General features: G+C 39.5%; 1 protein-coding gene across 1 annotated transcript; it reads right to left on the bottom strand.

The window, feature by feature from the left end:
• Positions 1-13,110: 13,110 nt before the first annotated feature.
• Positions 13,111-26,873, bottom strand: CPO (carboxypeptidase O). Its single transcript, XM_066189239.1, has 11 exons — positions 26,794-26,873; positions 23,524-23,599; positions 22,987-23,111; positions 20,393-20,507; positions 19,243-19,344; positions 18,311-18,415; positions 17,693-17,803; positions 16,474-16,564; positions 15,690-15,892; positions 14,679-14,763; positions 13,111-13,478 (listed from the first exon to the last, which is right to left on the bottom strand). The coding sequence occupies exons 1-11, from the start codon at positions 26,871-26,873 to the stop codon at positions 13,210-13,212; spliced, it is 1,362 nt and encodes a 453-aa protein (XP_066045336.1). The 3' UTR covers positions 13,111-13,209.
• Between the last annotated feature and the right edge of the window lie 838 nt (positions 26,874-27,711).

The raw sequence follows: 27,711 nt of genomic DNA on the forward strand, positions 1-27,711 counted from the left end.
AGAAGGGATCTGGTGCCATGTAATGCTTGGTGCTGTACATACAGACTACAGTGAGGATACTGAAGAACTTATTATCTAAGGAAGTGAGGCACAACAGGTTTACAAAGGAAATCAGCGAAGAACATGGATGTGAAGTGTTCCCAGCTCAGCTGAGCAGTTCCCAGCTGAGGGGGGTAACAGACAGATGAGAGCTCAAAGTCCAGGAGCTGGAGCCAGAAGACCTGACTTTCAAATCTGACTCAGTTGTTCTTGCTTGCATTAAAAATGAGGGGGAATTAAAGCAACCATACTTGAGGAAAGTTCTCTCCCTGTGATGGGGGCAAGGGGGTAGTATTGTCAGTTCCAGGCAGTTATCTGTGGACTCCTGAAGTTGCATTGTGCTTTTCCTGCTACCTGCAGCAAAACAGGATGGCAATGGAAATGAAATCTGCTTCATACCCTCAGCCAGCATGACCCAGTTAGCTTGCAGCAGACATCAATCAGGATGTTTGCCTCTGCCTGTGACTGAGCAACAAGCCTGCTCTAGCGTCCCTGGTTTGGCTTTTGCTTTGCCCCCCGTATGTCTCCCTTTTGCAATGTGTCACTCTCCTTGTGCTGCATACTGTCTAGGGTTGCAAGGTGTGTGCTGTCTAGGGGGAAGAACTGTCTTTATTTTAAATGTCACTATACCTTTTATAGCATGGCCCTGACCTCTTGGTATTGGTCTTAAGAGCTAAAGAAATAGAAATTAATACATAAATTCTCCCAACTTCAGAATAAAGGAAGGGCGGGTTGGTCATGACCCTGTCTCCAACCATAGGTTGTCACTCCACGATGGAGTACATATTTTGAATGTAACCTCATCTGCTTTCTTCTTTTGGGAAAGTGTTCTTGTCTCTTTGTCCTTTCTTGATCATAGATTTTGGTTCACATACAACCCATCTGAGTCCTTGCCCCTGCCAATGGGAGAACAGTAATTTTGAAAGGGCATTAACAGTCTTATCATTTTGTCCATGCTTCAGATAGGTCATTGAAAGTACCAGCTCTTCCAAAGATACCACTGGCTCATAAGCAAATGTTATATAAAGGGGAATAGCTACACTGGCTTAGGCAAAGAGATAGGAAGACATGAACAAGCTTCCTGGAGAGGGAATCTAAAAAGACAAGTCACAGGGAGCTACAGATAGGAAGAATGCATTGGAAAAGAAAGCAGGAAATTAAGAACTGCTATATTGGTGTCAGTCCTACTTTCCTGAAGTCCAAGGGAGATGTGTCAGCATCTACAAATAAGAGCAAGATCGAGACATGAGAACTTATCCCCTCATTGCCTGCTGCTTGCATTGGATATGCTGATACTATCTTTCTCAGTCACTTCATTCAGCTGAGGAAATAATCATGGTAAAATGTGTCACATGCCTTCCCCAGGAACAAGTTCACAACATCTGAGTGTTTTTGATCTAGGACATAATTTTCCTCTGGTGTTACTAGCAAAATCGGTGGTATAACCTTGTGAGTCATCTTGTACAGTCGAAGTTTTTGAACGTGTTCTGCTTCCTAATGCTGCATAACTTTTAATAAGCCTTTTTCCAAAGTCCTCAGGCCCTAGGAAGCCAATTTATAACACATCCGTTTTTAAATGCATGTGCCAGAAACCCACACTTTCAGCATGTCAAGAATAGGAGCCTGACGTTAATTTCTTAAACCTGTAGCTGTGATCCTAAAATTAGAACCAGGATTTTCAAGAGAGTTGAAATCTAAAGAGCTTCAACCCATTATCAAGATATTACGTATTTGGACCTTTTAAAAAATGAGAAAATAACAAAAGACAGGGCTTATAATGCAGGGTTCATTATCTACCATGCATGAAGTGTTGTACAGCATTTTACACTGGTTTCTCTTTAGAGTGATAGTCATGACTCTTGTCATTAGAAGTCTGGACCAGAATCCAGGAATTTTCAGCATCTCTTATTGTTGACCAGAGCTCTTGGCTGCAGTTTCACCTTCTATAAAGTGAGAGGTGGGAAGGGAGGATAAAAAATATAAGGCAAAGAGAAGAAATTATGATGACCAGTCTTAGAAAGCAGGTTGAGATCTCCTGATGACAACATGGCAGAGAAGTTATTATGGGGCTTCATAATCATACTGAACTAGAATGTGTACTAAACAACCTCCCTAGGAAAAGAATTTGTTCTTATATTTACATAGGGAAGTAAGTATAATTATTATAGAACTGTACAGTCCTAATGTATTGACAGGGAAATTGCTGCTCTGATTTGTGACTCTGTCTTCCAACTAACCCTCTCCCACAAAAGTCATTGCCCAGTTACATGATTTAGCTGGAGAAACTTCTGTTACTGCACCAAAGACACAAAAAATAAATCTCTACTACCTGGTTTTTGGAGAGCAAACTGTGTCTGTGCCTGAAAAATTACTTCCTTGGCAACTATTTATACTAATACAGCATGTTCCTTCAGTGCAGGCAGATATCCCAGGAGACAAGAGCATTCAGCATTCTATAACTTGGCGTAGCAGTGGCAGGACTTTGTCTTGCGCTTGCTTTTTTTTTTCTTTCTTTTTTTTTTTTTTTTTTTTTTTTTGTTTTGTTTTGTTTTGTTTTGTTTTTTGGGTGGAGGGTAGGAGGGACCTGTGTGTGGTTTGATTTTGGGTTTTTTTCAAATTTTGTTTTCTTCGTGGAGTTTTTTTCGTGACAAGCAGTCTCCTAAGCAACAAAATGGGTAGGAGGAAAAATAGCAACTAGGCTAATAACAAAACTAAGGGAAATCCTTGCCTGAGTCATTGCAGGAAAGGGAATTAGTAGTCCCTTTGAGCCTTGTGACACTTATACAACAGAAAAAGTTGTTCAAATTATCATCCTGTCATCTGATGAAGATATGGGGTATTTGTTTAACAGATCTTTCTTATTGTAGAACAAAACTCCCTCCTTGCCTTGCCTTCTGTTTGCTTTTTTAAAAGCAGTAGTTTAACAATTGAAGAGTGAGACAGTCTTTTCAGCAGGAGCTAAATTTGTAGAAACCGGGTTTTATTCCCAGATTGCCTTTAAATTGGAAAAAAGCCCATCATTTCAATAGGCTTGCTCTTTCTTTTCAAGCCACAAATGGGAGCAGAATCTGACTTTTCAGTCACTTCCATAAGGGCAGCTCCTGCGTAGCTTATAGCTTCCTCATTTCCCACAGGCCTCATTTCAGATCTGTCTGAAGGATGTGGTTTCTTAGGGCTGACGCTTGCTTTCTCTCTAAGCATTTATCCTGATGCTCTAAGCATATTCCTTCAAAACTGAAACTTGTTAAAGTGTGTTTCTAGAGCATGCAATAGTCAGCTCTGACTTAACACTTCCACAGGAAGCCACAGTGAAATGTATAAGGTCTTTCAGTTTGTCCAACTTCCCAAGGGATCAAAGAACTCTCAGAACCACCTTTGGCTGAACTCTGGTATGTCCAAAAACATACACCAATTTATGAAGGTGCCACCCTTACTCTAAATGCCCTGCAGGCTCTTTCCTATTTTTGAGGGCTTTCAGCACATACATTACTTTAGTCAACATGCAGTGTCATTTATATGTTGATCTTGGCTCTTCTTCTGTATAACATTTTGCATGGTTTCTTAGTATTGGAGCTTCTTTTCTCATCCATCCCCTCGTGGTTTTGTTAAGGCCTTTTCATGTTGGTAATGCAATTACCAGCTATGTCTAATAATCCTCAACATTTTTACAGAAAACAATAATACAACCAAGCAGCAGAATTAATGAAGTCTAGTTTTCTCAGAAATTGTGTCCCTGCCCACACACAGTCTGTAACCCACTTCTCTTCAATTTCCATCATAAGTGTGCCAAAAGGCACCCGCAATTTCCTCTGCTCTTCTCTTGAAGAGCAGCCCCCCACCAGCGCTTTTCAAACAAGTCCTAATTACTGACCTCAACGTGTACCCCTTTCCCTCTTAAAGGCACAAACATGGGCTTTGTGCTCCACGCAGCCACCTTTTCTTACAGGGCTTGCAAGTACTTCTTGCTTTTGTGACCTCTTTCACATTGCCAGTTTGGCTGAAGGCAGCCAGCTGGTTCACAAGTTATTAAGGAGAGACTGAGAGACAGGCAGTATGATCTCTCAGGCCTTATTTCTTGAGGAAAAGAGGATAAAAACAGAAGGTGATTAGAGCCTAAGTGTTTATGTCTATGGCCCTGGGCTTTTAGAAGCATCTTTATGTCATAGACCTGGTGATTTTGTTGAGTTTTTATGTGTACTCCTGCATATTATCTAATCATTACATTTTATCATCATCCACAAAGGACAGTATAAATGTTTTAGTATAATGGTTGATTTGTCTAGTTGGCTGTGAGAGACTGGGAATTGCGTTAACCAAGGAAACAATTCCCTTCTCTTTAAAACAGCTTGCAACTTTCCAGGGACCTTGTCTGACTCCTGATTCCCCTCCCTTACTGTTCCCTGTCCTCTAAATTGGCACATGTTGCCAAAACTGCCTGCTGCCCAAGGAGTAGATGGCATGGCTTCCTGTAGGGCTGTCAACATAGTTCTTTTAATCAGTCATGGATTTGTTGCTGAATGAAAGAAATCTCCTCCGGACATCTTTGAAGTGAATGGCTTCCACAGAATTCCCTACCCAATTTGCCGTGGGAAAGTGGGTAAAAAAGGTTTTAAAAATCAAGCTGTGGGCTCAAGTATGTTAGGATTTACAGGGTCAGATCCAGCATTGCAAAGGCCTGAAGAAGTCTGACTATGGACTCAATGAGTGCAGGATTAAGCCCATTGCCACTTAGCTACCATGGTGACAGAAACCTTAGAAATTTCCTAGACACTGTCGATGTGCTGGACTGATTTCAAGCTTAAATTTGGAATAGTCAGTACAGGAAGTTTAACATTGCCTTTTAAATTGTAGTCAGCTATATTTTCTTCTAGAACATATTAAACAATACTTATTTACATCTTGGAGGTACATTGTGGTTTTACAAATTCTCTTCCTTTTCATCTAGAAAAAATGAGTACTCAACAAAGAGGATGATTTCTCCTTAAGCAGCTTCTGTTTCCACTCTTGGGATAGAAAATGCTGTTGTTCTTTAGTGAAGAGTCCTCTGAGGCACTCCAGCTTTCTGTGAGGTCAAAACTCCTCACCAGCTCACTGCAGCCTCCTCCTGACACAGCATGACAGTAATGCTCCTGATGGGTTTCTCTCAAGTATTTTTGTGTTTTAAGCTGAGAAAGAGGTGGAGTCAGTCATTTCAAAGAATACGACAGCACCATGTTAACGTTTGGGTTTATCCCTTTAAGTACGAGCTGCTGCACTGCATGTAGAAATCTAAGGTCTCTCAAAATGAAAGTGACCTTTGAATACAGTGTATTTCACTGGAATACCTGTTAAACATTCTATCAAATGCTTTTCATGTTTTTTCTTTAGAAAAGCAGAATGAGAAATTTGCACTACATTACTAAAAATACTTTGTGGAAGAAATGTGATAGGCAGAAAATATTGATTAGCTCTAGGATGGTATGTTTTTTCAGAGTAGACCTGAGCTTGGAAGCAATTTCTTTTCCTTTGAAACCCTTTTTCATTTTAAAGCTCTGTGTCTCAGTTTGAATACAGGGCTGTGAGTAGGGCCTGTTCGGTGTCTGTGGTCCATCTTGCCAGGTACCTTATGTAAGTGGGATCTCTTTCCCTTCAGTTCACATGTGCTTTGTTGAGTAGTCTCACTTTCTACTAAGAGTAACACTTTCAGTAACCATGAGGGTTTCATTGTGTTGGCCTCACTGGAGATACTGAAGTCCCATAAAAAAGTATTTTTTTGCTGTTCAAATATAACCCCAAAATAGTTCTGCAGTAGGTGTTGTTTTATTTGATGTACAGGGAGGTAAAATAAATGGTGTCCATTCCTGAAAGTTTACAGCATGGGAAAGTGCCATGTTTGCTGATTCAAAAAATAAAAAACTTGTTCTTTTCTGGTCATTTTTGCACCAACATAGATCCTCTAAGAAGACCTTCACCTGGACTGAAGAATAATATCAGTGGGACTGACCAGACCACCCAATTTGAGTGATCCTACGCTAGTAGGTATAGGGTTTGAAGAAGCATTGTCTCAACAGCTAGCTTAGTTAGAGAATTCCAATGGAGTTCCTGATTTTCCTTGGCAGATAGTTGAAGAACTAAATCTCTTCTGTTGAGTTGAAGAACTCAATCTTCAGATATTATAAAGAAAACATACAGTAGATAAATATCAGATTGCTAGCAGCCTGGACAAAACCCTATATTTTTACTACTGAAAAAAACATTTGTGATCCATCTTATCCATACAGTCTAATGGAAGTGACAGTTTCTGGAACTTATTCTTTTTAAATCCATGGAACACTGTGTCAGAAGATAATCAGTAGGTGAAGCCAATGTCTGTCCTGGATCTTTGAAAGTCCATGAGATCCACAGAAGTGGCTAAGACAAGTAAACCTTGCTGAACAAAACAAGTATATGTATGAAAACTGCATCTGCTGAACGGAGTTATACACATTGGGAAAGGAAAGCTGAAGGGCAAACAGACAACTCCACAGTTTGGAGGAGAACACAGATGAGGAAAGCTTGAGACTTTATTGACTCAAGTAGACAATCACCCAGGAGTGCACCCCAGAGAGCAATCCTAGGAGACAGATAGTTTTCCATTTCCCGTTTCTAACTTCTTTGATTCCACACATTTCTGTGTCCTTTAAATAGAACAGGACGCCTATCAATCTCTTGATCTGTTCTGCTGGCACACACAATGACAGTCCTATGTGCAGATGAAGCCATAAGGGTTTTACTGACTTTTTTCCCTAAAAATGTGTCCAAACTGCTTTTGGATTCACTGCTTCTCCACCTTATCATTCTACTACTTCTTCCCATTTCTTTGCTGATTACCCTGCATGACTTCTCTCTCACTTGCAAGATATATGCTTTACTTTATAATGTTTCTTATGCACTAAAAAAATACTAAGTCAAGCAGTTACCAGAGCTGGAAGGGCTAGCCTTCCTCCAACTGGCATAGCCATCATGGACTAGCCATCATGTTAACTTTAAATATAGATAGTTGTTATGGAGCTTGTATTACCTTGGCTGTTTGCCCAGCATGTCCTTGATAACTCAGGGTCACAAAAAGTGAGTTATACCCTGGTCCTACTCAATAAGACATGGGATCATCATGATGGAGATGGCCTTAGCATTCAAGAATCCTTTAAATTTGGCACTTCAAATTATATGAAAAAATGGTTTCGATTGTTTTCCATGAATAAGTGCTATTCAACTTTATTCTTCATCTTGCTCTTCAAGACTGGTATTGATCCCAGTTGCTTGCATGCTGAGAATATCCTTGGATAGTATTTTGGGCATTTAAGATACTAACAGGTTTTTGAAATGAATGGGATTTTCTGGATAGCAGACGAAATACATCAGGATAGATTTGTCCATGCACAAGTAGCTTAATACCTGTCTCTGAGATGGGAGCAATGCCAAGTAATGCATTTTGGCTGTGCAGTCTTGTGCAAACATGTCCCCAGTAGAATTATATTATTCTGGTGTGGGATGGTTTGTTATCCTTGTGGATGACCCTTTTATAATATTTCCTAGTCAATGGTTTGACGCCGAGCTGGCTTTCCCAGATTTCTACATCTAGATAATGATCCCTTTAAGCATTTTCACAATCATACTGTGATTGGCTCAGACAAATGTCACAGGTAACTGGTGAAGCAAACATCAACAAATTCATGAGCAATTCCCGTATCACAAGTCGTCAATCATAAGGGACATTGTTCGTCCTAGTGAAGACTCATTTTTCATGTGGAATCTGAAGCATAAGCCCCCACAAAACCTGGGTAAAAAAAATCTCTTTCATTTGTTCTGACTGGGTAGTTTGGGAAAAAAAAAGTCCCAAGAGGCAAATCCAAAGACTTTGCAGAAACAGTGACTGAAGTGAGAAGATAAAATTTGGAGTAAAATGGCCTTTTCATAGGTTCATGCATTTCTCTTTTGTGTTTAGAAACTAGAAACACAGACATAAAACACAAACATACTTTTTTTGTGTGTTAGGTGATGGCAGTGAATGGGGAATACTTGCTGCAGTCAGTTGATTGACTTGCCCTGGCGCAAGTAGTAAATGACATAAAGGCCTGTACTGCAGTCTCAGGATGGGAACTTCAGTTATGTGTCTCTGGCAAATAGACTTTTACATCTAATTACCACAGAGTTGGTTGCCTACTTGTGTGTTGCTTGCTGTCTGGTTATTGGTTGTGCTCAGTATCTCCCTCATTAATTTTATCCTTCTTCCGCCCTGTGCCTCACTAATCAGAGATAAGGAACATTCATCAGTAATCCTTTTCCTCCTCAGAAACCTCCCAGGTAAAGCAGTATGGGTGTTTGAGGACAGGAAGAGTTTGCATTTTAAAAGCAAGGCCTGTCTTTCTAGACACTTGTAGAGAAGAAGCTAAAGTTAGGAAAATGGCATGATTAGTCCATCTGTGACCTATCCATTTCCTCATTCCCACTGCTGAATCCAGGGTACTTACATCTTTGTCAGCACAATAAATATCCAATATTTTCACAAATGCTATCCCTCCTCTAGGGATTTTCCATTCCAGTTGATACTATGCAATCTTAACCACCTCTCCCTAAATTGCATTGCCTTCATTTGAGGCATTCCCACACAACAGAGTGCAGCTGTGATGGGATGTGCTTTAAGTCAGAGTACTGAGGTGAATGAAAAGGTGTGATGATGATGTTGCACTTACTCTTTCCGTTTACCACGTCTGAATAGTGCACTCATATTGTTTTCCAGCTTGCAGAAAAGAAGTGGGTTTTATGAATGCCTACCGCGCACATAAACAGACCACATGAGATTTGGCAGGCAGGAGCAAGTGATGACAGGTTGTTATCAAATTATTCTGTTATATTTTATACCAACAAGGATCATGCGGATTTGTTGGAAGACAGATACAAGAAATATAAAATGCATTCTAGGCAAGATTAAGACTACCCAAGTTTACTAATCTTGATGCCCAGTCATAACCCCCAGTAATTTTGTCTGATTAGTTGTCCCTTCTCAGCTTAGTGGTAATGAAAACAAAGCAGCCTTGGCCAGCCATGTACAAGGAAGGAAATTGTTAGAACAGCATGTCTCAATAAAGCAATGGGTTCTGCTGTTGTTTTCGTGTACGATACATGATTTTGTGACTGGACATCCCAGATAGTCCCAACTGAGGAAACTCAGCTCTAGATGAAGCCAAAAGAATACATGGGCAATGAGATAAAGCTTATCAGGACCATGTGTACCTACAGCTTGTTGGCTAAAGGGACCCCAAAACCAGCTCAGGATACTTTGATTTTCAATCAGAGCCTGATCTTTCTGTCTGAAGTAGGCCCCCAGACTATGTTTTGAAAATTGTCTGAACACACTGAGAACATTCTGTGTTTCTGAGCAGGTTTGTTCTGGTTAAGACTCCTCCCAATTTTCATATGCAGTGTAAGATATTTAAGTCTGAGAGTTTTTCACTTGGAATAGAATCTTCATGGAAGAATGATATTTGGAACATAAGCAGCTTATCAGGAAGTAACAACTTGAATTGCAAATGCTTCCCCAGAAGGTGATCTGTAAGAGATGCTTTCTACTGCCCTCTCAAAACTGTAGGTTTTTGCTTTTCTATCATGTGATGCTCTAAGAAATGAGGCTACACACAGTCATTTAATAATATAGTTCCCTTGTGATATGTTCACTTTCCTTAATGAGGGCAGTGTTGCTAACTTGTTAGAGCCTGAGGACTGTATCAAATTACCATAGCATGTAGGAAAAATTAGCAGAGAGAGGAGCTCCTTGTGTGAAATGGAATGAGAACACTGACAGTCCTTTTGTCAATCTTTATTTTTGTACTACAGACAAAATGTTAACAAGGATCAGATAGAACACTCTTACTTGTAAGTGGGATGCCCTTGTTTTTTTCAATAACCGGAATGACCAGAAGTAATTAAACCTTCACAGTACAGATTATATAATAAAGCAGGCATATTACAGGTGTTTAACTGTGAGAAAAAAAGGGAAGGAGCATGGATCTTGGTAAAATCATTGGGGAGAAATGACAATGAATAGATGACTTTTCTAGTTTTTCATGACAACTTTTTGTATAGCATGTGTTTACATGAGTGAATCTAAAGTCCCACTATAGTCTCAGTAGGATAATGCTGTGCTTCTGCTAATATACTAGAGACCACAATGCAGCTCCTTCTGTACTTCATCATAAAGCAAAACTGTCAAGGGCCAGAGAAGGCAACAAAGCAATGCTGGAGAGAGAAAGCCAGGATTCATGAAGTAAGGGGAGTTTCAGCAGAGACAGTCACACTACATTTTTCTTTAAAATTTTCCTTTGCAAAACACAGTTGGTAAAATACACCGTCTCTGCAGTGATTTTTGTCAGCCATACATGTCACTCTTGTACAAGTGCAACAGATACACAGAGAGGTCTGCAAACTGGGAGGGTATGTGAAATATAGAGCCCAGGTGAAATTGTAAACATCAATTTGCTGCAGCTTTGACCTTTTAGTGATTGTGCCTTGCTTGTGCAATGATAGTTCCTAAGAGGGGCTGTAAGCACTCCTTACAGGATGTCTGTTCTGCAGTGAGGGCAAGGTGCTGCTTCCACACTATGTTCATTTGTAGTTTCCCTATGGAAAGGGGTGAGCTATTGCTAACAGAGCCAAGGAGCTGTACACTCAGGCATAATCAGTAAGCATTCTTTAGGTAATTACTATTGCCAAATTTTTTTTTCTTTTTTCTTTTTTTTGGCAAAGGCTTCCTCTCCACTTCTATGATTCTTGAATGCTGGAAATGCTGGTGGTAAAATCCCCCCATATCCTCTTGCCTCAGTGTCATGTTCAGGAGTATCTTCCCATGCCTGATGGATGTTATTACAACAAGAAGAGCTAATGAGGGACTGAGCCACTCCACAGAAGCCTGCTAATTAACTTAGGACACACCTGGTTGTATCTTTTAGTGATAAACCTTTCTATCAAAAGATACCCACAACCAGCAAAACCAGCTCCCTTCCTCTCTGGCTCTAGGCATAGAAGCTGTGCAATATCTCTGAATCCAGAAAAGAAGCCCTGTTGGCAGCTTTCTTCTACCAGTGTAGTCATGGGTTAGGTTTGGAAAGTGTTTGGTGGCAACCCAGGCTTGGGCTGGCTTTGGCCAGGTCAGCATGTGGGCATCGTTTCCCAGAGGGCACTGCCATCTGCTGCTGGTGGCACCGGGGAGCTTCACTGCAGCTCGCCAGCAAATGGCTACGGAACACTTGTAGTCAAACATCACTTGCTTAAAGATAGCTCACAGTCATGGGCCAGATGGACTTGTCTGGTTTCTTACAGTTCCAAAGACAGAACATACAAATACAAATATAAGGACTTTAAAGTCACATCCTAAATAAAACAGAAGTTTAGGGAATGTAGCTTCTGTGGGGAGAGGTGCTAATTAGTGACACCTGCTCCAGCACCTAACAACAGACGGGTCTTACTGTACATGAGTGGTTGGTCTGGAAAGACAATGCTCTGGGGAACCTGCAGGAGTTAGGCAGATTTAGTTACACCAATTGGTAATAATCTGTGGACAATGAACACAGGAGCTAAGATTTGTGAACTAGTAATACAGACAAAATGATAATAGGATGTGCTATGGAAAAGTGACTGCAAGCTTGTATCTTATCTTTTTTTTTAATAGTACCATGGTGAAGTGATACACATCCTTCTCTTGGCAACGTTGGAAGAGAATTAGACAGCATTCTCTTCCCCAAAGCTGGAAATATTTTGTTGAAAAATCACTGGTTACTACACTTTCAATTTTCAAGCACAATCTTGACATTTGCTAAGAAAATCAGAAATTTCATAGTTTTTTATTTTCTTATTCCCTGGATTCTTAATTTTCTATTATGACAAAACCCCCCCATCTGTTACCTGTAGTAGCCAAGCCTGGCGGACATATTTCTGAGATGAGGGACTCCTGGATTCAAAAGCAGAGTACAGGTTAAAAAAGGCCTTCCCTATTTCAGTGAATGCCCTGCACCCTCTGATGTTGGCTGTAACAACACAGAAGCTCTTACCTTGGCATTCCCTTTTGAGTGGTTCAACTGGAGAGTCCCTGCTCAATGGGCTGAAACATTTTCTTTTTCTGGCACTCCACTGAGCTTCCAGTTTTGCATGAGGATCCCAGACAAATCCCTGAAGGTTGCAGGCTCCCCCAAATGATGGAGAGCAAACAACTGGACCCCCTTCTGTAGAGTCAGCTCCAAAGAATTAAGGTAGTTGGCAAGATAAAAACCTCTTTGTAAATAGACTTTTTAAAATGTACAATCTTTAATGAAATCCCTCAGGAGTCTAAATTAAGGAGGATAAATGTCACCACCAGTCAATTTTGGAAGTTGACAATGCAAAAAAATAACTCTCTGGTCTGTTTGTAGGAATAGCACCCCGTCCTTATCCTTCTTTTCCTTTTCCCTTTCAAACTTTTGGAGGATTTGGGCACCTTCTATCTTCAGTAATCTGACTGCATCTAATTGTCAGGGCCACACCTCCCTTCATGCTTGCACCAATTCAACTCTTCACCTTGTTTCAGGCTGCTGTAGATAGTTTCCTGATCATGACCTTTCACCAGCATTTGAGGGCCTGTATTTTCTAAAAAGTCCCAAGAAGTTAGGAAAGAAAAGTGGAGGACAAAGAAGCCATCCAATTTTCTGTAGTGGGATTCGAAGGCTTTTAAGTCACAGGCATCCTTCTAAGGCCAGCAACACACAGCAGTCAGCACGTTCAGGCAGTAAGGAAGATTGTGACAGATCAGGACTGTGCCTGACAGAAGGGCTGCACAGGTCCAGGTGCATCCCTGAAAACATGTTCCAAAGAACCAGGGAGTAATAGTGCTCTGTCCCCATGGGTGCTCTGTCCCCATGGGTGCTCTGTCCCCATGTCATGAATGAATGTTTTAAGGTCGCTTAAAGAATAAGCAGAGTCAGCAAGTGAATCTTGGGAAATTGCCACAGCTCTTTATCTTTTCCCTCTTCCCAAAAACATAGCTATCAAGCCACACATCCTTTTATTTTATGGGATGAGCTTTTATTGAAATACTTGACATTAAATTCCTTTGCTGATATAACTTTTTATTTTTGAGGGGACATTGTATTTTTCATGTGAGTCTCTTGCTGGGCTAAGCTGTTTTCAAAGAGCAGTCCATGTAAGTACAATACTCAGGCAAAGGCTCAGGCCCAAGCTGCTGGAGGTCAGCACCACATCTCCATTGGGGAAGTACTTCTTATCAACATAGTCTATGATAGTTGTCACAGCCAGCATAGTCTCCTCACACGTGGGCTGGATTTCGCTAGCAGGGAGAAGAAATCCATGGGTACCCGTGTCTCGCAGTTCAAATGTGTAGGAGAACGGAATGCCAATCATGTGGACCCAGTCCCGTGAGGAGCCCGAGTTACTGTCTGTGAATTTAAAAATAGAGAGGAGATATTTGTATTAAGCATGCTTCTTTGAAAATACTTCTTGTTATAGTTAATACAAGTTTATACCAGAATCCCTGAACTAAGCAGTAACCATGTATCACTGTGACACAGAGAACAGTTTCTAGGTGCTGTAACTCTTAGGTGTACTAAGTCTTCCATGGAGTTTCCTAAGTGACACGATTCTTTATAAGATAATATGGTACAATAACAGGGGATGAGTTTCAGGGATTCTGTGGTTTTAGCCTTTTACTGTGACTAGTGTGGGGTACAAGATGGATTGGATGTTTATCTGTTCTTGTACATCATTTCCTACACGGATACTGACTAGAATTTTTTCTTTTTTAAAGCATAATTTTGGTCAAATCTGAAAAATTTCTGGCTTCTCCTGTATCTCTGTTCCTCTTCCTGGTGGATTGTTTTTCTTACCTATTCGGTGTAAGTACAAACCCTGGCAAAATGCAGCCCTAGGCACAGGCAAGTTGCATTACACTTACACTGCATTGCTCATGCAGTCTGTGGCTCAGGGACTGGCACTCAGGGACTGGCAGAGACAGCCAATGGAATATGCAAACTGCGTGGGTTCTGGAGCCAGCTACTTACTGTTCTCACTGACTAGCGTGACTTATTGCTTACTGGGAAAATATTGGGTTTACTAGGCCGTCTCTAGGGCCTTCAATCCTCTTTGTAAAGGCTGTCAACTTGTATTAGCTATGATGTGTTCGTGATGTGGCCATCCAGTCTATTAGGAACAGGGCTGAAACCGATACACTTCACACAGAATTGCAAGCAGCTGCCATCTGATAATGTCTGATGGAGTAACTGTAGACCTGATTGGGATTTTAATTTTTGCTTGATTTCAGTGAAGACAAACAGGACTTTTGCTGCTGACTTCAGCAAGGTCAGGATGATCTGCCACCAATCTCCTTCTGTCCCCTGTGATGGATCTGTGAGGAATCCATGTAGGAACTAACTTCTGACCAATGCTTCGTTCATTCCTGCAGTCAGCTTTATAACTTAGAGTTATCTTGTACTCAAATGACTGCTGCTGATATGTTGCACCAAACCAGCCCTTTAAATATACTCAAAGTAGAAACTCAGCAAAACAGTACTTGCTGATGCATGTGGCACAAAAATTCTTTGAAACACAGAGCAACTAAAGGGAAACATTAAAAAACTTACATAAAATTAAAGCAGTTGGTCCTACTTTGTAGATGGTCCCATACTTTCCTGTCAATGCAGCAGCTGCTTCCTTTGCAACTTGCATCTGCAAATTCAAAATAGGAACAGCATTGACATCAGTGGCAGTATCTTTGGCAATTATTTTGAGTGGACCAAAATTTTTGTCTCTTTCAGCTTTACATTTACATATGATCAGCTTTAGGTTTTGATATTACTTCAAGTCTTTAGAGGAACCCATTAGAAAATTTGGACAAATTTTTCTTGATTCTTTGTAATGCAAATTGTGTTAAAATTTTAAAGATTACTCTGCTACTAGGTAGAGATGCTATTTGCTTTACTGTAAAGCTAGAGCCTGTATTTTGGAGCATTTTGAGTCTATGCTGTATAAGATGCTGGTACTGACTACAGCAGTGATTGACCTCTTACTCATTTAATTGCCATAGACTGTATCCCACCATCCTCAGAAACTGATCCATAGACAAAATAAATGACTTCTCCGATGACTCATATGAAGTCCAAACCCAAATCCCTCATACTCTTACAAGTGCTTCAGTTACTGGAATCTTCATAAATACACACATAAATGAACTGAAATCAGAACACTCAGACACTGAGGGCAGAAGTAACCAAGAAATAGGTTCTTAATTTGCTCTCATTTTTCTGAGAGCATGTTCAGAATACCCTTTCTGGATACAATCATAACCATGTGTGAATGCAAATTCATTCTTGTATGCAGCAAAAGTTGGTGCTCTTCTCCGCTTATCTTGCTCTACATTAACCCTATCTGTAGTAGTTCAGTTTTTCCTGATTTAAGATGAAGAATTAAGATTTCTGAGGCAAATAAACCTTACTGATACTGAACAGAGAAGCAGTAACTCTGGGAGCCAAGTCCCTGAACAAGCCTAGCTCCTCTGAAGGAAAGGCAAGAGTGCAAGTAAAGTTGCACCACATGCTACTGTCTGTACTTGCTCTCCACAAAGGTAGAAGATGAATATGAATGTTTTGCCCTACCAGTTCTTCACTGTTACTTGGAGGTTTGGTTGTGAAACCATATGGAGTGAGGAGGAGCTGACTATAGGAGTGCATTGTTATATAGCACAAAATGTCACTTTTCTTGCTTCTGATAAACTGAGCCATGGCTTTTGTCTCTGGCTCTGATTCTGGTCCAGATCCACAGAAGACATCACTGCTGCAGTTAAAAGATATGCCAACACCTGGAGAGGAATACAAACACTGAATCAATGGAGAAATATAGAACACCAGTTCAGAGGGAACTGGGAAATTTACCTCGGAGTATTAAGGCATGTGTTTATATGGGCAGGGGACTAGACAGCTCAGTGGGACTTGAGCATTACACTCAGTAAGTAGCAACTAAAATTTGCTACAGGATTGAAATATTTATTGTGCATTTACAGGATGGCTGCCATGAAAACACTCTGATACCACCAGAGTATACCACATGCCAGGGAAGCTTCGGAGGCTCCTTGAAATTCATGGCAAATGTAAATGCTGGCTGTTAAGTGACTAACTCCTAGCATTCCTTCCTAGAGCTGATGCTTGCTCCTGCAGAGAGTTAGAGGTATAGTTACATAAGAGCAATTTTCTGCTCACAAAAATAAGTGCTGGTTGAAAGTCAGTAAGTTAATATTTTGACAAACCAAGATTTTATTTAAACATAGGCCTTGATGACAACAAGATGAATTTTCCTTTCTTATAGGACTACATTTTATTTCAGAAACTAATTATTACTCTTGCTTTACATTTGTGTTCATGATCTGAAATGCTTCAAACTTACTGCCCCAGGATGAATTGAAGTTTCGGTTCAGATCTGCGCCGTAGCAAGTGCCATTCTCATATAGAGAACGGCTTTTCCTCCACAAACGATCCTGAAGAAAAGCAACTTCTGTTACATAATAAAAACTCAATGATCCATATGGTCCAATGAATATGTGGTGTAAATACTCCTTAATTTTTGACCTCTGCATTCTTACTGACCCTGGTATTATAAGAGTACAACTCTGTGTGCAACGGTGATAAAGCTCAGTGATAGAACAATTCATCTGCTACAGCCAGGCTGTCATCTGCCACAAACCTGCATGCACCCTGAAATAAGCCTCCTGACCATTTTTTCTTTAAGTATAATGTTTTCTGTAGTACTCAACTGCTTCTGTGCAGTGTGGCACTCCTAAGCGAGACTTGACATTGTGAGGAATAAGAGATGGTAGTATGCTTCCAATTCAGGAAGATTTATTTTTTTTTGTCAGCTAATCTTTCTACTGCTCCTTGGTTCCCTGCTGTACTCACAGCTATACTTGGTTCTGTGCAGACCTCACTGCACTGCCTGTATGAGCTACCCAGCTGAATTACCTGTGCATCCAAGTGTGGTGTTTGGTATACCCCACACCTGCCAGGGAGCAAGCTGGGAGACAGCCACATGATGGTAGTCATGGGCCATCCAAAGGTTCTGCATTAAAAGATGCTTCAACTGGGCACAGGGGCCTGGAAGCACGGTGAGAGTGTGGCTAAAGACCAACATTTTGCATTATTCTCCATATCAGAAAAGGAAGATTATTTGGGAGGGAACACCTCTTTCATAACCAAATAGCCTGATATGACCAATTCTTCTTCTGTCCTGTGCAAAGGTGCTAAGACCCATCTGCTACTTGACATCTTATATGAAGAATTAATGACTCTTGTAGACACACTTCAGTCCATCAAACAGGCCTTGAGCTGTTATCAAAGAAATAATCCCATCCCCAGAAACCCAAAACCAATTGGTCTTGTGTTTTGTCTTCCCAAGTCTCATGATGTTTGCAAGGAATATTTAGTTCCGCAATCTCAAGTGATCACTGGTTTGCCATAAGAAACAAAATCTTTCTGCCATGAGAGAATTTATGTGAGTTTCGCTGTTTTCTGTTTAAGTATAATTTCAATGATTCTATCTAAAAGTATAGTATATAAACATGCTAGGCCCATCTAACTTTCAGTCTAGTTCCCAGATTTTCACTACTTACTTTTTCCCAGGAATAGATGTAGCCATCAATATTGAGAACTGGCAAGACATAGAGGTCCAAATTCTGTAGAAATCTGCTTATCTTTGGGTCAGTTTTATAATTTTGAACAATCTGAAAAGAAAAAATACAGAGCACTGAGCAGAGAATTTAGTGATAATCACTGAAAAAAGGGAGTTTAGAATTATCATCAGGTGATCAGTCACTCCTGGATATCACCATGGTACCCAAAATCTACTTGATCTCCAGTGGGCCAGGTACTTTCTATACAAATGGAACATTGCTATGTCATAGATTAGGCTTTCTTTATTTCAGGAGGTCTGTGACTTTGATACAGAGAGGCTTGACCCAACAGCACTGTGGGTAAAGGAGAGGTTGATACAAGTTTCAGAAGACTTTGGAAACATTCAGGTGGAGGAACTGGCACACTACCTAATACTGTCTCATATCTCAAACTGTGATCTGGACTTTAGTCTCCACAGATATCTCTACTATACACTAATTTTGCAAATCACATTTTAACAGAAAAGCATAATTCTTGGTACCACAATAGAAAAGAGAACTGAAGTGTCCGAAGTGATATGGTTTTCTTATTATCTAAATGGAAGAGTAAGGACTCACTTCTTTCACAAACCACTGACAGAAGGCTGGAGAGATCCATTCTCTGGCATGAATCCCACAGTCCATCCAAATTATCTTTTTGGATTTATTTGATGGTTGGCTGATCTGAGAGAATGTAAATGTGATAATTTAAAAACTGTTACATTACAATAAAATAGCTTAATGTTATACAAAAACATAAAAGACGTACCTTGATATGCCATTGAACCATCTGAGATTATTATTATTATTATTATTATTAGTAGTAGTAGTAGTAGTAGTAGTACTGATATCTTTATAACAAACTCTTTTTCCTAATAACCCAGTCTCTATAGTGTCACAAGGCATGAGTTTTAAACTGTCTGTTGAGCAGGAGTGTCAATAGAGCAGTCAATAGAACAGTTTCTTTTTTTCCTTTTTCATTTATATTTGTCATTCACAGGAGTGCTTGCTCTAAGCTGAAGATTTTTAATTTTAAGTTTTTTTAGAAGAAGAATAACAAAAAGGTAATCTGATACTACTCTTTAATACGAACAGATTCGGCAATAACTAAGCCAAATACTAAGACTATGGTTTTTGCCAGTATGTCCAATAAAAAAGTCATGGAATACTGCTAGCAGAAAGGCTATCTGCTGTAAAAAGTAATAAAAAGCCAAACCAAAAGTCTTTGTCTTCACACACAGCTGTTGCCAAGCTAGTTTCAGCTTGATTTGTATTTCTAAACAAGGCTTCAGTTAAATTTGTTGTTTTCAGTACATAATAGCAATAGAAAGCTCATAATGATAGTGTCTGTGAAAGCTGGCAAATCTTACCGTAATGTAGAGGAGTAAAACCATCTCCTGTTCAGTGAATTGGGATGAACACTATCTTAGGAAACATCTGAATCCTGTCTTCTCCTAAGTACTTTTTTTGTTAAGATATATTTTATTATTAAGGGAAATTTCCTCCCTTACCTGTAGGTAATACATTGTGCGATTCTCAAATGTCTTCCCCAGGACGTGCTGAGTCACCAGCTCACTGTTGTTCTTCTGAATCTGAGTCATCCATTGATAAATCTGAAATAATTGCGAAGAATTCTTAGTCCAAAGTGGGAGTTTCCTTCTCTTTCCCACTCCCATTTCCACCTTAAAGCATTTTCTTTTGTTTAGACAAGCAACATTTTCCTCAGTTTATTTCAGTCTGTGATGTCACTTACAGGCATGGAAGGTGTTTCACATGCCTCTGTGCAAAGGCATGGCCATATTTCACTGGGTGTTAAAAGAGAATATTGCTGCAATACAACATGGATACTTCATTCTGGATCTCATTCAACATGCCCATCCTATTGGGCATCTTCCTGTTGAGTGCCCTAGACAAGAAGCCACACCATCAACTCTTCAAAACAGTATTACAGTCTCTTCCCTCTCACCACTGATTTTCCACATCTGAGTCAGCAGCAGTCATCCTCAATGAGTAGCTCAAGCAAAACATATGTGAGGGTTCACTCTGTTCTCTCACTTTCATTATGCAGCTAGGAGAAAGAATTACCACCATGTTCTGATTTTCTCCAGGTTTGCTAACTGGTGTGTGAAACATGGCACCAAGAAGCCATCACTGCCCACCCCTATGACACTGTTTTCTCCTAAAGTGCCAAATCCTGCCTTTAAATTACTTCTTTTTACAGATCTCCCACTGTTCATCTCTTCTTCCTCACTGGGATTCCAGACACCACAATAGTCATTGTACTTCACATTTGGCTCAGCACCAAACAAACTGGGACTTAATAGATACTAGAGATAAAGAATGACAGGGTAGAAAGATAGCAAACCAACCAAACGAACCATGGAATATTATCTGCAAAACAGTGCAGCTACTTTGCACAAAGCATTTTATATTTTGTTCAGTAAAGAATTGAGGATTTAATCAAAATCAATGGCAAATCCATATTCAATTCAACCGGGCTAGGATTTTAGTCAAAAAGTAAAGACTGATTCTTTAGGGAAGAAAGTCAGAAAGAGGTCCACTGACCTCAGCTGAACTTTCTGCAAACACAGAGTTGCCTGCTGTGGCATTTACAGAACAGAAAACAACAAAGTACACAAGCAGACTTAGGTTCTTCTTTACCTCTTCCATTGGATGATATTCGGTGTAGACATAACCTCCTGAGTCCTGTCTGTTGCTGCTCCTCTCCCTTGGCATGCTCTGATCCACAAGTTTCTGCACATCAGGTATTAGGACCCTGAAGGATGGGGAAAGGGAAGCTAGAAAACAGTCCTGAACAGTTACTGCAGAACTGTCATGGTGGGTACATTGCTTACGTCAGCAAATGAAAGGATTTAACCTCTTCTGTCGTGATTTGCCTGGCAAAATCATCACCATCAACATTAGGGTTACTTTCATATAAAACGAAGTTCAAAGTACTGATATTTTCACAGGGTTTTAACAATAATCATTTTTACCAGATTTTTTAAGCTGTCAAATTTCTACCAAGAAAAAAGTTCAAAATTTTCTTTTCTTCACCACTTCTACTTTTGAGCAAAATTCTGAAAATATCACCTTTGAAAAAAGGAAGCAAAAGAAAAAAAAATTAAGATTAGGATTTCATTGTATTTTATTGAGACATTTTCAATTTGCAAATATTTCACAGAAATATTCATTGCAATTTACAAAAATCAGAACAAACCCCTTATTTCCTTCAAATAGCTCTTTTTGCTTTTTAGCTACAAAAATAGCTCAGAAACTAGTATAACACAGGCATGATTCCATGATCCAGGGAGCCAATAAAACCTTTTCCTTGGCTTCAGTGGACTTAGGATCAGAGGCTGTTCTTTCTCACTGCAATCAGTAACTTGTAACTGCTGCAAATCTGTGCTCATTGTAAATGCTTGCGATAAGACAATTGCAAAGGTAGCTCCAACACTGTTGATCTCAAATGCTGGAAGCACTAACAGGCTTTTCTGCTGACAGCGGCACTTCTCAGCATTTCTGGAAACTGCACATAAGAAACTTTTAACAGTAGTTACAGCTGACTTTAACTTTGAGCTTTGATGTTTATTCACATCTAAACTTCAAACTAAAATTCAGGCAGTGAAAATTCCCATGAAGTGAAACCACACACGAAAAATACCTTATCAGTGCTCTGGAGAACTGAAACCACAGGGTCTGACACAGTTGGAATATTGATGTCCTTATTATAATTTGTCATTTATGTCTCTATCATTATTTACCTAACTGTTATGTTACCTTCCCTGCATGACAAGTGCTTTCTAAAGGGTGGTTCCTGCTTTGAATCTGTTATAGGAACTTTGACTCTATTATTGTTGCACTCATCTCAGCCTTTTGACAATACAAACCCCAAATTTTCATCTTGACTAATAATTACTCCTCTCTTTCTTTAGAACCCTTTGTAAGGTAGATACAGTTCTGGCCAAGGGAAAACAAAGCTGAGCTGCTTATTTCAGTTTAGTATTTAAATTTCCACTAGAATCAGTTGAAACCACTAGAAAATGAAGAGTCTTGACATAAAAAAGAGGTTAAATATCTTCTGGAATGTTGTCTAAGTACTGAATATCTAAACCTCATACTAAATTGTACTGGCTCCAAACTCGTATCTCTTAATCTCTGGTTGTCAGGGCATCACACTTACTAAAGGAACTTGTCAGGCAAGATGCAGGATGTCAAGATCAGCTTTAACTCGAAACAGCTTTGAAGTGACACCAATCCTCCTTAAACTCATCTTTGATTTGTAAATGTCAGTGTATGTCCATAGGCCATTTGTCATCAGCCCTGAATGACTACAGAGTTATTTATATTAAATACAGCTAAATTAAATTAGCTACTGGTTACCTGAAAAAGTCAATTCCAAGTGTGAACAGGACTGTGTGAAGAATAGATCTTATTTAATCCCATTTGCCTTTATAAACATCCTTTGTATCTGGATTAGATCTTCTGGTTGTAAGTTAGGGAAGACATGGCTGCGTAGGTGTGATAAAACATTGTGGGACATTTGCAGGTTGTGACTCCTAGTTGTGAGCACAGTGCCCACCTGCCACTGGGATCTTTGTCCCAAGCTGGGATGTCTCTCTTTGGCTGGATGGTGCCAGGAAATTCTCACCAGCCTGGTCAAGGGGATAGGGGTAGAAAAATTAAGCTTTTTAAGAAAGTGGCTGAATATTCACTTAGAAAGGCCTCTTCTCCAAACCAGAGGAGTAACAAGAGACAGGGAAAGGAAAAGGAGAGTTAGAGACTGCTTCCCTGCAGTGACACATTTGAAACTTTGAGCTCTCCGGAAGTGGAAGGGCCCTCCATTCAGATATCCATGCTTTTCAAGAGCAAAGCATACTCCTCTAAGTAGTGGTTACCTCGAGTTTGGCCTCTTGAATTCAGGCTAAAAAACTGAGTCATATATCCAAGTGCATCCTCTCAGTGACCATTGAGAAGGCCACAGCAGGAAACAAGACAGATTGGGCTGTTTCAGGTTCCAGCTCCAAATTCACAGTCCAGGACAGGTGGAAGGTAAATACATAGGGCAGAGGGGAATGGGCTTTTACATGTTCATACAGCATCTCTGGGTTTGGCTGGTCAAGGTAAGTTGGAACAAAGGTTGGGTCTTATTGCCAGTACTAGCTGACTGTTTATCAGACAGGGCTTGGTCCTTTTCTGATAGCAAGGAAGATTATTAGAGCCGCACTCCCCCATCAAGGTATTAGAGGTGGTACCTGTAAGAGATCATATGATGATCTAAGGTGTCTTTCACCTCCTGCACCAGAGGGGCTGGGACCCTTATGTGCAGGTCTTCCCCAGACCTGATGTCTTCAGGCAGCAGGGGCTCCCACAAATCCAGCTGTGCAGAGAAGAAAGAAATGCACATATGAAGCTCTGTTTTCAGAATGAGAAATATATTGGAGTAATTGCATATCAACAAAAGAAAGAAGTTTTCCTTCAAATTGTCCTGGTAACTCTCCAGTCATCTGTTCATAGAGCACACAGCACAGGTCTAGTGTTTTTATTGACTCAGGCGCCATTGATAAGGAACAGCACTTTCACAGAGACATGCAAAGGAACTAACTTCTTCACATAAATTCCTTCAGGTAGCGGAAGGGTAATCCCATACTACACTAACACAAAAAAATACTTCAATAAAGCTTTTTCAAGTTTACTTTAGCCTTCATTCCTATCATAAGCTACATGCATATCTGTTTTACAGCCCAAGACCCCACTCTGCTCATTGGGCACGTGTGGTTATTTTTACTTACCATTAAAGTACTGCAAAGGAGCTGAAGATGCTGGACTTGCTGTAGTGTTTCTGGCACAATATGCAAAACCTGATCCCTGGAAATTCAGCAGAGAAACAAGTTCAGTTTTAACGTCTGGTGAAGTATCCATGATTTCATTAGTCAAAAGGACATTTTTTGTAATGTATAAGGAAGACAGAGCATGTAACAGTGCTGTTCCAACAAAAACATGAACTATGAATTTGTGGAATGTTTTGGCTGCAAATAGGACTAAGTGATGTGACTTTTCTGTTCCTAGAGCATTAGCCTCTCTGCTTCCTTGCCAGTGGCAGTGCTTTATTCACCATACCAGCTTCACAGAAGCCAACTGCTTGCATGAGCCCTGATGTGTGTTTCTGCCTTTTCAGGACCAGGACCAAAATGAGGACATTGGTAATACATGATAAACTGCTTGTTTGATAAAATGCCACTTTTTTCCCCTCACATTTGGGATTTATTCAATTATTCCAGATTAACTTTGTGCTTGGCTGATCTATTTCAGCATGCAGAAACTTTTGATAGTTATGATAAATGAACATTGCCAGGAACTTGAGTTGTCCACAAACTGCTTGTCATGAGAATAGCCAATTTATTCCAAAATAGTGAATATTGTGGTGTCTAGAACTGCATATTCTTACTCAATTCACATGAAATAAAAATTTCTGGTACAGAACCTATCATTTTATATTTCTAGAGAAGACACACAGAATCCAGTGTCTTAGTATATGTTTTCATGAGATTCCATGAAATTTTCATCTACTACAGCCTTATCTGATGAAAATATTTAAAGTTTACAAAGAACAAATTAAAATAGATGGAAATGCAGAAAACCCAAATCAGTATGTTCTGTTAAAAAGGCCTTTGTAGGCTTTTTGTATTTTTCAGTGTTCATTCAGATCAGCTTTCCAGGATTGACAGCAAGTGTGATGTTTCCAGTGAAAGGGTTTCAGAGTGAGGAGTGGATGTTGAAACTGCATTGCATTACTCAAAGGTGGGAGACCAGTTATCCACTCCTGATGAGAACAAAATAGAATGGGGAATGCTAGAAACTTTCCTATTTGGTGGCAACCAAAAACTGCTTCACAGTCTCTTTTAGTGACTTCAGTGGAGTCTTTATCGGACAAGTATAAAAAATGAACATTTTACATTTCAAAGCTTTTGTAACAGAAATTCTTGTTGCAAAAGCAAGTCATGGTCATTATGGGCATCAACATAATATGCTCTCATCATCTAAACTGCAACTGCTATCTTTTGTGCTTCCATGCAGGAATGTACAATTATCAGCTTAATATGCATACAAATAGAATTCACTATTAATTCACTTTATCCCCAGAGGAATAGGGGAATTTGTGGGGTTTTTACATCTCTCTTGAAAATATCACCTTTGTTGAGTGAGAACTTGATAGTTAAAACAGGCAGTTTACTACTGGTTTATGAGATGCTGCTAGCCCCATATCTGTGGGTCAAAATAATTATATTTGTATTGCTCACAGCACAATGGTACAACAGTCATGTTGTACGGATTGGTACAACAGTCATGATGTCTTTGTAATGAACCTTGTAGATGCAGGATAAACATCTTTGCTAGCAGAATAAACATCTCAGCTGCAGTTCAGAGTTTATTCTCTCTAAATGCCTAGGCTTGCTTTGTTCTTTGTCTATCAGGAAGGGAAACAATATCCTGTAATATCTTTCTATCCTCATTGACATTATGTCTTAATTACACCAAATCAGAGAAATTCCAGACAGTCAGATTGCTGCCAGATGGCCAGCTCTTATTTACTGATAAACCTTTCACAATAGCCAGTGTGGAGACAAACCATTTTTAATAGTAAACTAAGATTAAAAAGCATACATTTGTTTATGATTATGGACTAAATCTCTCAGTGAAGAAGTGCAAAGTCAGCCCATGGGACCCCATGAGAACTGCAGTTTTTAAAATTCTTTCTTAGCAAATTAAAGGACTATTTTCAGCACAAGCTGTGTGTCCTTGGATGGTCATAGATTGGATATTTCATTTCATTGTTAAACAGAGAAGAGGACAGTGAAAATGGGCTTTACTAATAATTTGGTCTTTGTGCAGTTCCTGCCCACCCAAAGTCATGCTGGCCATTCAATATCTGTTTTTAAATCCCATGCAAGTACTCAACAGGTTCAATTCTGAACAGTAATTAGAAACAAAAATGAAAAATACATTAGCAGGGACCTGCTGAATTCTATTCAGTGAAATCAGGTTCTAACTGCATCTCTGATACAAATCTAAAGATTGACTATTATCCAAGGAAATAATGCATTTGAAGTAGTGACTCTGTATGCTCTGCCAGGAGATTTTCCAGGAGAGCTGCTGAATGGGTACATTATGAGGGAACTTACTTGCTGTAGGTATTGCTTGGTTTTCTGTCCTTTTTATGACTATATTCCAGGAGATATAATTTGTCTAGAGGCATTCAGCACCAGACTACTTTCTCTGTTTACTTTAGAAAATTCCATGTATAAACTTATATGTGGATGGGTGACCTCCACACTATGCTCATGCCCACCCTATCCCAGCTGCCACAATGGCAGTTACCTACCATTCCTTGAAAGCTGAGGGTGAATGGAACAAAAATAGTTTAGATAGGCAAACAGAATAATTTTACATCACTTATTTTCTGAAGTGGAACTGAGAATGGAAAATAAAGCATAACTAGAGATTTCATACTTTTCAAAATATTAATCTGTAATAAAAAAATGTGATAATCTCATTCTATTCTCTGAACATGTCTAGAATAACACCCTTGCCTTTTTTTTTTTTTTTTTTTTTTTTTTGGGTAATTGTTACAGATTTCCAACAGGTCTTCACTATCTTTTTCACATAACCTAAGCTGTCTTTTATTAATAGATATAATTTTGCTCAGTCATACCCCTTGCTTTATAATCAGAAAAAGCATTTTACTCCTGCAGCATCTGGTTTCAAAGATCATTATGAAAGAGGCTAAGCCAAACGAATTTCAACTAATGGAAGCAGAACATCCTGAGATGCATTTGAGGGCCATTCTGTGGCTCCTACAGCTGTAGCTATGTCTTTGTTGGCTTGGATATGATTGTCTCATTCTTCATTTCCCATCTTTATGTTTTCTTTCCCAGTCTTACAGAACTTACAGCTTAGTAACCCTGTGTCCAGTTTTCAGCTCAAAATTGTTAATATTCTTACACAGTTTCTGGAACTTTCACTGCATGCTCAATTCTTCATGAAACCCTGTTCACACTCACCTGTCATACTGCAATTTCAAGCTGAATTTTCCAGGAATTAGTATCCCCAGAGAAAAGATTATCCCAAGAGAAAGCCACATCTTTGTGCAAAGAGCGCAGCACTGACAGTGAAGAACTAAAGAGGAGAAGGATAGATCTGGATTATACAATTATTATATATACTAGACTTATCCTTGAAGGCAGCCTGCCCGTGAAGAATCATTAACTTCACTTGTAAATAGTTCTGGATGAATCATAATTTACTTATTCTTAATTCTTAAAGGTCTCTTTCACACCCCAAAACACAGACACAACCAGCAACGTTCTTACTGAAACACTTTTTCTAAGGACTAAGAACATTTTTCTTCATGTCACCTTTTTACCTTTGAAAATGTTTGGTGATAAAATTGGTAGTATTTAGAGAAAGTGTTACCTGCAAGATCTATGGCAAATCGTGATGGTTAGCTCATAAAAGTCTTGGAGATAAGGAAGAACAGAAAACAATAGTAAAATGAGTTCCATCCTTACTCTTTCTTTTTGTGTTTGTGCCTTTATAGAACACTTCTGTGACCTCTTAAGTGCAGTTCTATCACTTACCCAACTTAAAAGAGGACATGAAAGAACAACCAACACCCCCATAAAAGGGAAATATTGGGACATCAGAATCTCATCTAACCCCTCTCAGCTGGCCCAGATCTGGCCACAGATTCTGGCCACAGACTTACAACTCTACACTGTCAAAAGGAGTGTTTTTGTTATATGTTAAAAAAAAAAGTGGACTGGTTGCTATCTGAAATATTTAATTTCTTGTTTAGTTCACATAGAAACAGTAAACATTTGTAGACTGTAGTTAGACATGTAGCACAGTCTTTCAGAAAGAAATTGCTTCCCTCATTCTCTCTCTTCGATTAGAACTATCTTGTGGTGAATTGATGAAGA

This window comes from Chamaea fasciata, unplaced genomic scaffold (genome assembly GCF_029207755.1).
Source record: "Chamaea fasciata isolate MVZ Bird 193981 ecotype frontalis unplaced genomic scaffold, bChaFas1.0.hap1 SCAF_8, whole genome shotgun sequence".
In the NCBI taxonomy this organism is placed as follows: domain Eukaryota; kingdom Metazoa; phylum Chordata; class Aves; order Passeriformes; family Sylviidae; genus Chamaea; species Chamaea fasciata.

Bases quoted from the DNA above. Each gene is read 5' to 3' on its own strand.
- CPO (XM_066189239.1), bottom strand. From the start codon at position 26,873: ATGTGGCTTTCTCTTGGGATAATCTTTTCTCTGGGGATACTAATTCCT. The intron at 19,345-20,392 runs GTAAAGAAGAAC...CAATTATTTCAG, and splicing joins AATATCATCCAATGGAAGAG to ATTTATCAATGGATGACTCA. The intron at 16,565-17,692 runs GTAAGTAGTGAA...GCTTTTCTTCAG, and splicing joins ACATCTATTCCTGGGAAAAA to GATCGTTTGTGGAGGAAAAG.